This window comes from Papilio xuthus, unplaced genomic scaffold (genome assembly GCF_000836235.2).
Source record: "Papilio xuthus unplaced genomic scaffold, Pxut_1.1 DF826961.1, whole genome shotgun sequence".
Lineage (NCBI taxonomy): Eukaryota > Metazoa > Arthropoda > Insecta > Lepidoptera > Papilionidae > Papilio > Papilio xuthus.
In genome coordinates, this window is record NW_013531688.1 from 3,389,020 (window position 1) to 3,404,546 (window position 15,527).

Below are 15,527 nucleotides of genomic sequence, written 5' to 3' on the forward strand. Positions count from 1 at the left end.
TCCAAAAGGTCATTGACCTTAAAAGTGTTCAAATGTTTTAAATCAGTTAGGCTGAGAAATATTGAAAGTGAATGTGTTATTTATAATATTTTTGTTAAATTTGTATAAAACTTACTAAGATCCAAGGATCTCCGTATGGTAGATAGATTCCACAATTGATGCATCATAAGGTAAGTGGTTGTCCTTCGTTTGTGGTGACCAGTACTGTTGAGCAAGCTGTGGAAAATGCAACCATGTTGATTTTTAAGCCAATTCAATGAGCAATGTTACCTAGATTTTATGAGCTCCTATATTTGTATAACCAGTTGGCTACTTGGAAAGTATATAAGAGATAAATTTTATTAATTAACATACATTTATTACTAATTATCGCCCGCGAGTCTGTCCACCCGAAATAAAAAAAACTTAATAGCCTATTCTAGTCCTTCCTAGCTATGTTCTACATCTGTACCAAATTTCATCAAGGTCAATTGATCCAGAGATATCTTGTAACAAATATCCATCCAAACTTTCGCATTTATAATATTAGTAAGATTAAAAGCAAAACCCTTTTACTGGAATGCATATTGTTATCAAGTAGTATGACATCTATATCCTAATAATAAAAATAATAAAATGGATTGGATAAAAGGACTAAGGGTTTTTGGATACATATGATTAATAAGGCTTAGTTATTTAGTAGGCGGTCAAGTAATACATTATTTACTATATGTGTAGTGATCACCACATAAATTAAGCCACACATTTTTTTCATCAATACTCAATGCTTTGTTAACAATGTAGTACATAAAGTTCCGCACTTCCATACATTAGTTTACATTAATTTTATTTTTGGTCTTTCACACTTCTTAAAAATAATCAATGCATTTATCTTGTATTATGAATATTTCCGGAATAAAGAATGTTATACGGTTCAAATATACAGATATTAGTCGTAAAGATATTTTCTTGTTTTGCCTATAGACTTCTTAATTTGTTTTTAGATATTGCCTCCATCAATTACCATCATCAAACTTAATAAATATGATAAACATTTTACAAGTACTACAGACAAACAAAACTATTCTCTTTTACACTAAGTCTCTTTCCCGTTCGCTGTAAACACTTGAAATAAGTTTATAGCTTAAAATTTTAGATGGAATGTAATTTTTAAATTAGTATGCCTTTAACGCTAAGATGCCCATTGATGTTGAGTACAGAAAATATAGTCTATATTACAGAAAGTAAATGCTATCATCTTGGTGTGCTTGATTTAAGATTTTATTATTGTAAACCTCCTATTTTTAAGAACAATAGCTTACAAATAAGCTAAATGAACAAATATTGAGCAATTCTAAACATAACCTTACTTTATATTCTTACCTGTGTTATTCTATCAGCATTTATTTGTGATACTGTTGGTAAAGGAATTTTAGGTTTCTCCGATGGAGGTGCAGCGTCAACTTTCATGATTATATTAAAATAAAATTGTCTATTTAATTGAAAATTAAATCTGTAAACATCCCACAAACAATCAACAAACGAAGAAATGTCAATGTCAAATGCACGTTGACAACAGTTTTAAAGTTATTGCCATATATAAATATACATTTGTAAATGGCAAGAATTGTATATTTTCTTTTTGTTTCAGAGTAAAAATGATGTTTGACCCACCCGACTTTCCGTACAGAGATCTTTCAGAATTAAGAGATAATTACGAAGCCGATGATCTTTTTAATAACGACGTACCAAATAACGCAGTAACAAACTTCGGCGATAGTGGAATTCACGAAGTAACAAACATTGACAATCAATTATCGCTCCATTCTAATAATTCCGGACGGTACTTTAACATTGAAAATGTGCCCCCTGCAAACAGCTCTGAAAATAATGAATCCACGAATACAGAGCTTTATGTAGTACAACAAGACATTTTTAATTTTGAATCAACTTTGCTGGATGATAATATTGTTAATCAATTTTTATTACCTCTACAAACCGATGCCGATAAAAATAAGGTTCGAAAAGTTTTGCATTTAATTTACTCCTACCCACATTGTTGTCATCTTTACAGAAAACAATCGTTCTTTCAGGATGTTGAGATTGGTCCTGATTTATTGGCTCTCCATTCATGTGCTGTATGCCATGAAATATTCACAACAGAAGCAGATTTACTTGATCATACAATATCTTTACACGCTTCAGATAATTACGTAGAAAGAAGTCAAAGTGTTCCTGAAGTTAATAGCTTAAAGGAATCAATTGGTATGTAAAATTTAATCACGTTGAATAATGTTTACTGGAAACTACTAAATGTTTATATACCTGCTGCAGTAGAAAGACGTTTTATTTGAATTTTCATTTATTTTATTTATATTTTAGAAACGAATAATGAAAATCAAAGTTATGAAGCCGAGTGGTTGGTATGCCGTGTCTGCGAAAGAGTGTTGTCTACAGTTGTAGAAACAGAAAGCAATGGTATGTATAAAATAAGTATTTAATATTAAGAACTTTCAAAAGAAGGAGGTTGATTAAACATAACCTTTCCGTAACATAGTGTTCATAACTTCTATTTGTTTTATAACAGTCTCACTAATACTATAAAGGCGAATGTTTGGATGGATGGATGTTTGTTTGAAGGTATCTCCAGAACCGCTGCATAGATCTCGCTGAAATTTGGCATAGGTGTAGAACATAGTTTGGAAGAACACATAGGCTACTAATTAGGTTTTTTTTAGTCGCGGGCGACACCTAGTATGCTATAAAACCAAGCGGAAGTTTACAGGTGCGACGAACATTAGTCTACTAAAAAGAAAGTATTAAAAGTAGATCATAAGTTTAGCCTGTTACACCAAAACTTATAATTTGCTAAGACTTTCTAATAACAGATACAAATTGTGCGGTCTGGCAACACTTTGATTATTGTTTCTTTAATTATAAACTTGATTAAAAATGTAATAAAGCCGTGCGTAATATCTGCTTGTGATTTATGAAATAGTTATTTGGTAATTTAAAGCATAACTTTCTTGGAATAGTGACTTCTTTCATTCAATCATTTTAACATTTTGTCTTATTATCTTGGTATTTTGTTTATTCGAATCGACCAAATATAGCTAATCTTGATTCTTCTTCAAACCCCACGATTTTTTTTCTCTGATGTTAAAAATAACAGATCAAATTTAAGTTTTTTTAGGTTGTTAAAATGTAGTAACATATTAGTAAATTATTCCTCTTCCATGTTTTAGGAGACACTTCAATTTTTTCCTACAAAACGTATTTTACGTAGATTTTTCTTAGGTTTCTAAATATGGGAATTTTATATTTACCAGACCAGTTGTGCTGCATCGACGATAATGGAAGGCACAGCATATCTCGCAGGAGATTGGGCGCTATGTACGTTTGCGACTCTTGCAGCTACTTGTTCGCGGATGGAGATGCTCTCGACCGACACCGGGTCACGTGCTGCTTGCAAGAAAGAGACAATATAATTTCTCCATTGGTATACCTGTCTTTTTTCATGAGGATTGTTGTACGCGGATAGCTTCTAGTAGTCGACAGCCGGCGGCATTTTTTAGAGGCGATGATGCTGCCCGCATCGCGGCGACAGATTGAAGCCGCTATCGATTGCTAGAAGCTGTCGATTTGACGAAAAATTGAAGCATGTTTAATTAAAAGTTCTAGAAATAAATAAATCACCCTTTTTCAACAGCTAAATACCCATATATCTTCAGATATCTCAGATCTCTTAGATTCTTGTGAGAACGCGGATGCCAGTCTTTCCGCTGAAGAGACAGGGATGCAGACTGTCATATGCGATCGACCTTTGACGCGACAGACACGTCGGCCGTATTCAAATTCAAGCAGCAATAAGATGTGGAACTGTGGCTCATGTAATCAATTATTTGCTACTGCGAGGTAATATATTATTATACTATCTGTTGCCCGCGACTTCGTGCGGAATTCAAAAATACTTATTTAGCCTGTCTTCTTCCAAACTATGTTCTACATTTGTGTCAAATTTCAGCGAGATCCATATCCATCCACATCTCGCGACACCCATCCATCCATCCATGAGGTCAATTAGAACACCCTTTAACTGATATTCCAGAGAGCTATACCGTCACAAACGGGGCGAGGACCGACCGGAGGGAGCACCGCTGGTCGCCTACGTTTGCGAGGAATGCGACAAGGTGCTGGGCAGCATGTGCGCTCTGCACACACACAAGAAGATGCATAGAGTCACCAAACCAGTAATATTTTCATTTATCTATCGTATATCATTTATGCGTTACGTAAACTAGTGTGAAAAATATTAGGAAGAGTCACAAATGAGGATGGAAATATCTGTTATATATTTTCTACAGCGGTAATATATTCCAGGGCTATCCATGCCGCGTGTGCGGACGTCGCTTCAACCAGTCAGGACATCTCGCGATACATATGAGAATGCATACCGGAGAGCGGCCATATCCATGTGATCTCTGTCCGAAAGCTTTTAAAGTTAAGGTATTGTTGGACTATAAAAACTACATACACCATTGTTAAAGATTCTGTTATTCCTGACGTGATCCAGTCAAGTTTTCTACTAATTTTGTCACTATCTAATCTATGTAAACAATCAATGACATCAAGTCCAGAAATCAATTTATAACTGGCCGTATAAAAATAGTGCAAACGAAAAAAAAATATGTTTTTTTTCTATTATTTGCAAGCTTACAATGAGTTGCCAGTTGTACTGAAAGTTAAATACGGCTCGCTTTTTTGTTCTATTTTTCTATTTAGCCGGCACTGATGCGGCGGCGCGCGTGATTGGCGCCACCACTAGGCTAATACGACCTCGTCCGGTCAGCATTTGTTGCTTGAAATAGTGTTACTGAGAAAAAAAAACTTCGCCACATACAGCTATTCTCTAGTAGATTCTATTGTTGACTAGAAATAGAAAAGGATGTTTTGTTAAAGGCTTTCCTTGAATAAAATTTCAATACTCTAAGAAACCAACACTGAGAAAACAAAAGTAGACTCTGGTTGGAAGCAGCCTAAATGGCGTCATGTTAGTAAATATAATGAATGTCTCCGTGCCTTTCTTTTACATGGTGACTCTAACCAGAGATATTCCATTCAAATTTTATAGCCGCTCATATTTTACACGATAAGTTACTCTTAAAAAACTTTTTGCTTAAGTTATGCTATATGGCTTCCAGCCACTTGTACACATGCACGCGACATCTAAACCCCTAGCTAATATAAAGATTGAATGTAATAATACATGGTGCGTCGAGGTAGCAGGTTGATATGTGGCAGGTGGAGCGCGACGACCACCGGCGCACGCACACCGGGGAGCGGCCCTTTGCCTGCACGAGCTGCCCCAAGACGTTCACCGCGGCCGCACGCCTGCGCGAGCATGCACGCATACACACTGACCAAAGGTTACCCATCACTGATTATATTAGTAACTGTGTTGTGATCATCTTAATAATTTAATCATTAAAATATTCTTAAAATCATAATCACCACCCCACCACCGAAATATATGTCTGTCTTTGTTTTTTTCAAACAAAATGAAAAGGATGACTGTTATATACACCTTCGTAATGTTTATGTCTACTGTAAAATCTATAAAGTTATGTAAATAGCCTGTAAATAGCTAATTCCAATAATATTTGTTTTTTTATTCTTAGCAATAACAAAGGCCTATTAAAGAATCGCATTTCTTCGCACGTTTTTTTAAACATTCTCGAGAGGGGGCGCCGTGCTTCATGCATGGATTCCTTCGACCTATGATTGTAGGTTTCTCATCAATGATAGCGTTGTACCTAAGTAGTGAAATTATTCGACCTATGATATGGTCGTAGGTCGGCTTATCAAATTTTGACTTTGATCATAAACGATATAAAAATTAAAAATTAAATTAAATTTCTTAGCTGTAAAATTGGATATCTATGAGTATTTTTATATCATAACGAAGCAAAGGCGTAACCGCCCCTTGAATTCGCCGAAATAGCGAAGCGACCGCTGCTCATAAACATCTACAAGTTCAGATGCTTTGCCTACCTTTAATCGATGGGGGGACGCACAGAAAGAGGACATTTCTCTTCCTATGTGTACCTACCGTGAAGGGAAAGGGGACGCATACTTATCAGGCGAAGCGCGGAATTATTTACTCCCAATTGACTGTCTTCTGTGTGGTCGTGGTATTGCACCGGAGGAGCTGACCTATTCGTGCAGCAGATAATGATGCTGGCGTCTACCATTTTTATTACTTTACATGTCAATTTAATAAACTTGAACTTTAGCTAAAGTTTTAACATTGGACTTTTGTAGACGCATTTCCTAATTAACCTATACTACAATATAATAGTTTTCGAGTTTATTTCCACTGCCAAAGGGATATAATTGGGCACCTGTTTGTTTATATTGCATTATGCAATACTCTCCAATGCTCAATGGACGTCAGCAATCATTGCCTCTCTAATAATATACTATTTATGTCTGTCTATATGAGTCATCCTATTTGCTCCCATGAAAGCTGAAATAACACAAAACAGTCACAGTTAAGCTAAAAGCGTTAAAGTGTTAAAGTTAGCACAATTTATTTACCAGAATTATATTTTTAATGTAAATTTTTCACGTCATTGTAGTTTAAATGTCAGGATTTTTCATTTATAATAGATTCTTTTAAATTCAATAATTTTCGTTATTTTTTTCACATCCTATTGTTTTATTATGCTTATTTGAATATTGCTTTGAACATTTACTTATTCTTTTGGTCTCAAAACTCTTTAAATATTGACTCGAAACTACACAAAACTTTGACTTATAGAATGTTAAATGTTGGTCAATAGATGGCGCTAGCATTTGTAATATTGAAACTGGTTTCACAAAGCGCCGTAGCGGGAACATTTCAACAGTTTCTATTTATAGATATGATTTTTTCTTCGTTACCGTATAAGACATAAACGACACCTGTGCTTCGAATCGCTGTCTTATTTTTTTAATTGATTGTTCAAATTCTTCGCATTGTGTTAGTTATCGTTTTGTTTCATTCTATATTCCTGGTTTTTATTAGATAATATTAAAAAAGAATCAATGAAATACATCTGTGAAACAGCTTCTGATACGCCTTTTGCATCCTAAATCATGCGTAGAATTTTCTTAGTTTAATTTTATGTACATCACTGGTGTGATTAATACCTTAAAAGCGATTAAAATCCGTAGAATTAATATTGATTTTGATATAAACTTATAAAGAAACCTCAATGATTTTAATTGTTTTATTTTTAGTTGCTCGTTATCGCTTACTCCAGCGTTTAATTAGGGTCGTACGATTGGTCCCGGTTTTACCAAACTGTTCCACTTTAAGCGCTGGGTCGTTCCCGCGTCGTCCGCTCACGTTGTCAATGACGTCATCACATAAGTTCCTCTGCTTTTTTCAAATGTTAGTCTAAAGGGTTCATTTACGAACTTACTTTTTATTTATTTATTGCATTTCAAAATAGTTAAAATTGCCAGTTATGTACATAGCCCTATTTTGAAAATTAATTTCTCGGAAACTTTTTTTGGCGAAACAAAATTTGTTTAATGCTTTCTGTATTATGCTGTATAGTAAAATGGCGGGCACAAAAATGATGAAAATTTCCGGGACGAATTTATACAAAAATAATTAGAAATTTTTAATTAAAACTAAACAAAACACTAGAAATTTTTTAGCAACGACAAGACAAAACAAAAGGTATTTCAGTGCTTTAAAATTTGCGTCTAAAATGTGTTGTATTGTCATGCGCACTGACATCGAAGTCTGCGTTAGTGGTCTTTTAAAATTCGAACAAGAAAAATTTATCTAGTAGGTCATATTAGGTTTTTTTACTAATAATAAAAACCGTAATATAAAAAACTGTGGACATGGGTTTTATTGTCATTTTCTCAGAATTCCTCTTCTCATCTTTCTATATTTTTACCATTATATTGTGACCGGAGGATTAAACGGTTAAACAGAATTTTACTAGTGAGGTGTTATTTTCCCCCGAAGTGACATAGGGGTATTTAGTCGGAGTTCTCCCTCCTCCTCATCTCTATGAGTTCATTCCCTTCATAGGATCGTTCACACAATCCATACAAACTTTCTTTTGAGCTGACTTATTTTTTTTTAATCAACAACTTATTTTTTTATATGAATACCGAATCGTTACAATGTAAGAGTCGCAACTGGTAGAGTATAAGTCGGTTCGGTTGCGGAATTCTTACGTGTCCAGCTTGTTCGCCGTTCGCCGCTCTCTTCTGTCCGCTGACCGGTTCCAACTGTTTACGAGGCGGCGGCGCGGCCGTGGATGCGTTATGAAACGACCTACGACCAACTATCGAAACGCTTTAAATTCAACTCCGAAAATTGTGCGTTATAATCTTACAAACTCTACTTTGGTTACCGATAACTTCTAAAGTCACAATGACCTAAACTTAACTGTTGGTCATCAGCCAGTTTAAGCTAAAATAAAGTAAGCTTTGCTATTCCAGCTGTCAGGATTCTGATGTTTTGGTGTTATAATTCTTAATCTTAACTGCTGACTCTTTAGTCTCTGAGATAACTTAAAAAGCTTAAGTTTACATGGTTTTCAATTGCCGAGACATTTGTAAAAATATGTTGTCCCATTTTCTCTTTTAAAAAGATGTAATATCAGTATGTAGGTGTTTTTTCAGTGTAAACTCACGAGTAGATGACACAAAACATGCATATTGGCATTTGGTGCGTGCTTATGCAGTTCATATTTTACGCGGTAACGGTTTTGATTTGACTAGGCGCTGGCGGGTGAATTGGAAATCATTAGATGTTGAACCGTTGCTGTTTTATGGCGGATGTACTAACACTACAGTTAGTATTTTAATTATCATTATAATAAATATATAAAACCTTCATGGTAATGATATTGGCCGATTTTATAATACTTTTAAAAAATATATCTTCAAACGAAAATGCAACAGAGTTGAATATAGATTTGTTTTATTTGTCACGACTCCAACAACGCTTTAGTCATTCGTCTAATTTAAGCTGTTTTCTTCCATCCAGGTCTGGTTGGAGGAATGCAGCGTTCTTTACTGATTTTTCCATTCTTTCTCAGTCTTCGATAACTCTAACAGTTCTCGGTCATTTGAACAATGACTATTGTGAATTCAGCGCCTGATTGTTTAATAATGTAAAGTCATCTTATGGATTTTTGTTTGAATTCAAAGAATACAATAATCTTACTAATATAATAAATGCAAATGTTTGGATGTACGGATGGATGTTTGTTTGAAGGTAACTCCAGAACTGCAGCATGGATCTCGCTGAAATTTGGCATAGATGTAGAACATAGCCTGGAAGAAAACATAGACTACTAATTAAGTTTTTAAATTCCGCGCGGACAGAGCCGCTGGCGACAGCTAGTATATAATAGTAGTTAAAGATCTACTTTATTAGGATGGTATTTTACATTTTGGTGAACGATTTCCTGGAACATAATAAAAGTTGGTTGGATACGGATTGTTGAGAACTTTTGAAAGCAGACTTTGTGGAAGCAAATGAGAAAGATCTATATAAGAATTAATTTGCTTTAAGTTTATAATTAGCTACTTCATACCCCGTTTTTGATCCTGATCCTGATTTATTTAGTGGATAATACAAATATCAACGTTATTATCATATCCAAAGGTTATACGATTCTCATTGTTTCCACTGCTATAACACTTCTATCTGTTGTTTCTGTTTTCTTAAAGAGATAGAGAGGGATGACAATGTTTTTATACAAGTTTCGACAGTGTAAATCAATAAATATGGTGTTCACAGGCCATACCGGTGTGAGATCTGCGGTGCGGCGTTCCGGCGCCCGTACGCTCGTACTGTACACACTCTTATACACAGCGGGGAGAAGCCGCACAAATGCGACGTTTGCGGCACTGCCTTTAGGTAAGATTAAGCCCTGTTTCTACCATACCTGATAGCTAAATGAGCGAGAGGAGTCCTTAAGGTAATAACGGTTGTGCGTTGGTCGCCTTTTGAAATGTCTTCTTTCTGTGCGTACCCTCCTTCGTTGATTAAAAGTACGTAATGCATTTACTAGAGCAGACGTCTAATTGCAGGATGTGCTATTTCGGCGAATTCATGTGGCCGCTGGTTTGTTTCATCTTATAAAAAAACTATATGTCTTAATGAAGTTTGCTTGCAAATAATCTAAATTCAGCTGTTTTTTTCTGATTTCATGTTTTAAAATGATTAACTTGTGTGTGTGTGTGTGGATTCGTATTGTTCCTCGAAACACCACTGGGTACAGTCAAGCGGGTTTAATATTTTTAGCAAATAGTTAGGACAATTTGTTGTCTTTTTGTTTGTGTTATTCCTTAAATAATCTGTATAAAATTAATAGGAGATCCGGCGATATGTGGAAGCACAAGAGAACTCTACATGGACTGCCCACAACTACCGCTCAGTGACAATTGAGTGAAAGGAAAGCAACGCTGTCATCATAAAAGACTGAATTACGCTAAGCTTAGGCATATAATCCTTCCTAGAAGAAGTAAAGCAACTAGATGTTTCTAATACAAACATGAATTTGTCTAGATTTTTTTGTAGTAGTAATATCCCATCTTAGTCTAATTTTGGAAAGGATTTTTGTAGGAAGGTGTAAAAATTGATAGAATAAAAATCATATATTCTTCAACAGTAAATATTTATTATAAAAATTGCTCTTATAGCCACATTTCTGTTTATATAATATATATATATAATATTTTATGTTCATTCTTTGTGCCATTGTTTCACAAAATTATTCCTGTTCTTGTTATTTTCGACACAACATCTTAAACAATAATATATTACAATATAATCTTGCATTAGATAATAAGATAAAAACAATTTTGAATAAAATCTTAACATGAGGAACGTAACAATTCGATGTGCAAACATTATAAACTTTATTCAAAATTGATTTCACCATTTCCTAATGAGAGTATTTCTTCCTATAATATACAAGAATGTTTTAATAAAATCCTGTCACTTTTGGTAACCGATGACAATGAAAAAAAAACACTAAATGAATTAATTACAATTAGATTTAAGTTACGTATGATGACGTCGCGTACGTTTCTTTGAAACGCCGCGCGTAGTATTAGACGGATGCAACGAGGGTTCTATCGATAATTATTGCTGCGTCAAAATCACAACACTACGCGGCGAGGCAAGGTGCCGGAGCTGGTGCCACGGCCCCTGCGCCCCCGCGCAAATCCGATATGGCATTAGGTAACACAAAGAACAGAAGAGACAGTTCCAAACCACCCAAAAATAGAACCCAATCACTCGCCTCTCTCACACACTCACAGATCACACAACAAAATTGAGACTTATTCAGTGAGCACAATATTTTTGTTCAAACTTTACTTTGTACAATTTGGCCCGTTTTGTGAAAATGACAGGACGAAAGGCCAAAACAAGTCTAATGTATTTTCGTTTAAATTTGTACACGTTTGCAAGCATCCGGCAGTCATATATCTGTCGTATTCACGTCGCAGCAGTGAGGAATTTTAGAAATTTGACAATGAAAAAAATACTTACATCTGATTATCTTAAGTACGTTAAAATCATGCGCCTGAATGCGACAGATATATAACAGTATTTAGAGTTGTCGGTACAAATGTGCGAAACATTCTAGATAATATTTAAAGTAGACAGACCACTTTATTCATAATTCACTAACTTACTTAAGTAAACCATCACAACCAACCATACGGACATGTTTAACAAAAAATCATTAAGGTAGGTACGTATGCGAAATTAATCTTAGAACCGAAACAAGTAACTATTACACAAGGGCACGAGTTCAAAACTCAAGAATTAAAATTATCCGATCTTCAACAGTAGCGGCGAGAATTTCTTGTGACTTATCATAAAATGCATTTATAATATGTAACTTGTAAAACTGTACTTGTTTCGAGCGTACTGGACAGAATAAAGGTTGCATCGTAACAACGCTGACAAACGCGGCTCCACTCCCCTACCCAGGCCCCAGTCGCCGAGTGATGCGCCACTCGGCTCGTCGATATCGATACTAATAAAATTAATACTTTACATAATTTATTTACAACGGCCGCGATCACCGCGCCATAATGCCCAACTCCGTATATAATATGTACACTAAATTTAAGAACATAGAGTTTTCTCTCATTAGCTACCGAATCACAATTCAAATATTAGAGTAATTGACAACGGTGGACAAACATGCGCCGAAGCACTAATGCATATTACTTTGAAATTTGTACTTTGCTATGTTGAATCGTGCTATGTAAGAATGTTTGGTCCATGCAGTCGTCGGCCCGTGGGGACGACGGTCGACGTTGAGGTCCGTGCGGTCCGAGCGGCTGTGCGAGCGAAAACAATTGACCGCTCCTCAAATAAAATATAAAGTGCGCTAATTAAATAACGACTTCGCACCATTTAACACTGACCACAAAACCCGATGTCGATTCGTAACATCCCATTTCACGTGGCTGGCCACAACCCTTCTCTCTTAATGAGGACATAGCAGCCGCTTTGTAAATTATTTGAGCTCTTTCTGACAACGTATCAGCTGATAGGTCTTCATTGTAGAGAAGGATTGTGTTAGCTATTGTAATATTATTTATTTTCAAATCACATTGCATTTCATACTATTTTTCGGTCTACGGCAAATTGTCGTGCTGTTTGCCCGCTGACAAGCATTAAAAATAAAACGAACATTTAACTAGTATAAGTGATAGGAACTGCCATCTTCGTGGTAGAATTATGTCTAAATCATTAAAAGCCAACCTCATGTAATCAACTTTTACTTGCATCAAAATAATCGTCAGCGCGCAAACAGGGACTTGAGGTTATACAATTCCGATTTAGGGCGTATTTAAGTTAACCACAACAACGGTCATTGGTGATGTACAAATTGTAATGCAGTGCAGACGTGTGTTGCACGCGGCGACTTTCAACAAGGCGACATAATTGACATCCAATTGCGATATGACAAGTGTTGGATGCGGAACTAATTAATTTACATCGGAAAATTTAAGTACTCGCTTTTGGTCTATTAATTACAATTTGTAAGCTTTCTGTCCTTAGCACGAACACAAGGCGCGGACGTCGGGACCAAGACGTCGCGCGTCGCCCGGCCCAGTGTTCGCACGCTGTACAAATACATCGGCACATGTCCACACAAATATAAATATGACGTAGATTTGTATTGTGAGAGGTGGGACCTTTTTCGGTGTTTATCAGAAAATAATTACGGCGAATGATGGTGAGCGAACAGTAAATATAAATCTCGGAATTATTTCGATATCGATAGCGAAAAGGTCTCACCTCCACGTGTATGTAAACTTTTAACGTAACCAGAAATCACGCTCCCGCTCGGCAGCGCACCATAGAAAATATCAAGACAGAAATAATTTCAAATTATCACTTTTCCCTTTCAACGTAATAAATATAGCATTTCATCTAATTAATTACACAATAATTTCAACAAAAACTCATCAAACACCAGAGCTTTCTCGGCTCGATAACGTCCGCACATCACTTAGTCTCGGTTCAGAGTTCACTTAAAGGAAATAAAACTATCAAAAATAACTCGGCTCGCGTTTAGGTCCTGCGTCACGTCCGAAGCTAGCACCTTCCCTGATTAACGTAATACTAAGTGGCTCGTGGCCGCTCCGACTAGATGCCGCGTCAGCTGGCGCCGCGGGCCGGCGGCGTATCACAGGCGCTCAGTGTGGCGGAGGCGCGGGCGCGGGCCCGCGCGCCGTGCACTAACTCGTGGGCACCAGCAGCCGCACGAAGCTGTCCTCGCCGGCTGACCAGCCCCAGTCGTCGGGCCACGCGTCCTCGGGCGGGTCGAGCGCCGAGCGCGACGACAGGCTCAGCACCGAGCCCCAGTCGATGGCGCGCTCCTCGTCGCCGTAGCCCGAGTCGCGATCGGGCGCGGGGGGCGCGGGGAAGGGTGTGGCGCGGCCTGCGGCGGGGTCGCGCGCGCTCAGCAGCTCGCAGCGCGCGCTGCCAGAGCACTCCGCGGGCGCCTCCTCCGCGCTCTCGCGCTCCATCTCGCGCTCGATGCCGCGCAGCGTGTTGCACACGAGCACGGAGCGCCGCAGCGAGGGATCGGCTGTTTGCCGAAACCTGGCCAGCTTGAGTGCACACAGGTTCATCATCTTGAGCCGGCGCTCGCGGTAGCAGCGTCGCGAGGCGCAGCGGCCGGCCGCCCGGCCGTCGCAGCAGGCGCGCGCCGCGGCGCCGCCCAGTTCCAGGTAGGACTTGCCGTTCTCGGCGCGGATGGTGTCGTGCGCGCCGCACCAGCCGCCGCACCAGCGCCGGCGGCACGCGCGCCTCTCGTCCTCCTCGCGCCAGCAGTCGGCGCCGCCCGCGCCGGCGGCTACCGCCTCCAGCCGAGCAATTGAGTCCTCCCAGCGCGCGGCCTTGCCGCCGATGCCGCCCTCGCACGGGGACCCGGCGCGCCGCTTGGCGCCGCACCCCCCGCCAGAGCCCTGCAACCAACACACCGCGCATGTTAATACAGCAAACCATGGAAATACAACTTTCGGAAAGCGACGCTAGATGGCAGTAGTCGTTGTGATAAAAGAGAGATGTTATATAAATAAACTCAAGAAACCCGGCTGATATAATTATAAGGAATATAAATTCGAATTAAAATTTATTCTAAAACATGTATATTCTTATGCCTAAAACGGTTTAATCTAACTTAATCAGGTGTATCGTGAAGAAAATATTTTTAATCGTAATTGCGGTTTATATTACTAAAGGTTGCATAAAAGGTAATTGTAAGAGAAACCTAATAAATAGGAAAGACTGGAGAAACGTGGAGCACCACATATACAGGTCCAGCGTGTGCATGCGGCGGCCATGCAAGTACCGTAAGGTCTACACGTGCGCCCGACCTCGAACAGACTACTATAGCAACTCGATTCATACATTCCTGGTACCTATACCTCATAATTTGGTATAAAATATAAAAATCTTAAAAATGATTTATTGAAAATTTTTAAATTTACGTAAATTCATAACATCAACTGCAATACGAGGAAGACGTAAAAAAATAAAGTTTATCACAGTTCATAATTTATCAATACAGCTAAAAGCATACATGGATATTCAAAAATATCTTACTAATATAATAAATTCGAATGTTTAGATGGATAGATGTCTGTTAGAAAGTATCTTCAGAGTGGCTGAAATATCGCACGTATATAGGACATAGTCTGGAAGACCATACATGCAACTAATTACGTGTTTTTTTTAATTTCATGAGGACGAAGTGGCGGGTGACCGACAGTAATTTATTCCCTATGCTATTAAAACAAAATATTTCATTGTTCCAATGAGATATTTTTTATCAATAGCACTTAGTTAAACGCTTTAATTCACAGTGAGTAAGAAATGTGTTGGAACTCCAGTTTAAATTTATGTGACTGTAACTAGTAGATACCTGAACCAAATTCTGAGCCGCTTTTGTCAGTGTCCCGACCCTTCCCGCTTTTTTTGGTAACAATAT

General features: G+C 37.7%; 3 protein-coding genes across 3 annotated transcripts in view; 1 reads left to right on the top strand and 2 right to left on the bottom strand.

The window, feature by feature from the left end:
• The window catches only part of LOC106120051 (intron-binding protein aquarius), a 51,875-nt gene extending 50,334 nt beyond the window's left edge, over nt 1-1,541 (bottom strand). The window contains exons 1-2 of the mRNA XM_013315227.1: nt 1,363-1,541; nt 116-216 (exon numbers count right to left, since the gene is read on the bottom strand). Coding sequence (XP_013170681.1) covers nt 116-216; nt 1,363-1,449 — 188 coding nt within the window. The 5' untranslated portion in view covers nt 1,450-1,541. The remainder of the gene's footprint in view (nt 1-115; nt 217-1,362) is intronic.
• On the top strand, nt 88-10,561 carry LOC106120052 (zinc finger protein 28). Its single transcript, XM_013315228.1, has 11 exons — nt 88-170; nt 1,631-1,997; nt 2,073-2,244; nt 2,362-2,457; nt 3,309-3,478; nt 3,689-3,894; nt 4,088-4,229; nt 4,360-4,485; nt 5,281-5,405; nt 9,797-9,916; nt 10,374-10,561. The coding sequence occupies exons 2-11, from the start codon at nt 1,638-1,640 to the stop codon at nt 10,438-10,440; spliced, it is 1,584 nt and encodes a 527-aa protein (XP_013170682.1). The 5' UTR covers nt 88-170; nt 1,631-1,637; the 3' UTR covers nt 10,441-10,561.
• A 103-nt stretch (nt 10,562-10,664) lies between these two features.
• tara (SERTA domain-containing protein 2 taranis) overlaps nt 10,665-15,527 on the bottom strand; it is a 28,342-nt gene continuing 23,479 nt past the window's right edge. Inside the window, exon 2 of the mRNA XM_013315234.1 lies at nt 10,665-14,502. Within this exon, the coding sequence (XP_013170688.1) occupies nt 13,771-14,502 (732 nt within the window). The 3' untranslated portion in view covers nt 10,665-13,770. The remainder of the gene's footprint in view (nt 14,503-15,527) is intronic.

What these genes read in the sequence shown, in the direction of transcription:
- LOC106120052 (XM_013315228.1), top strand. Translation starts at nt 1,638, where the DNA reads ATGATGTTTGACCCACCCGACTTTCCGTACAGAGATCTTTCAGAATTA. An exon ending in TAGCTTAAAGGAATCAATTG is followed by an intron (nt 2,245 to 2,361) that starts GTATGTAAAATT and finishes TTTATATTTTAG; the next exon opens with AAACGAATAATGAAAATCAA. An exon ending in CAATTATTTGCTACTGCGAG is followed by an intron (nt 3,895 to 4,087) that starts GTAATATATTAT and finishes CTGATATTCCAG; the next exon opens with AGAGCTATACCGTCACAAAC.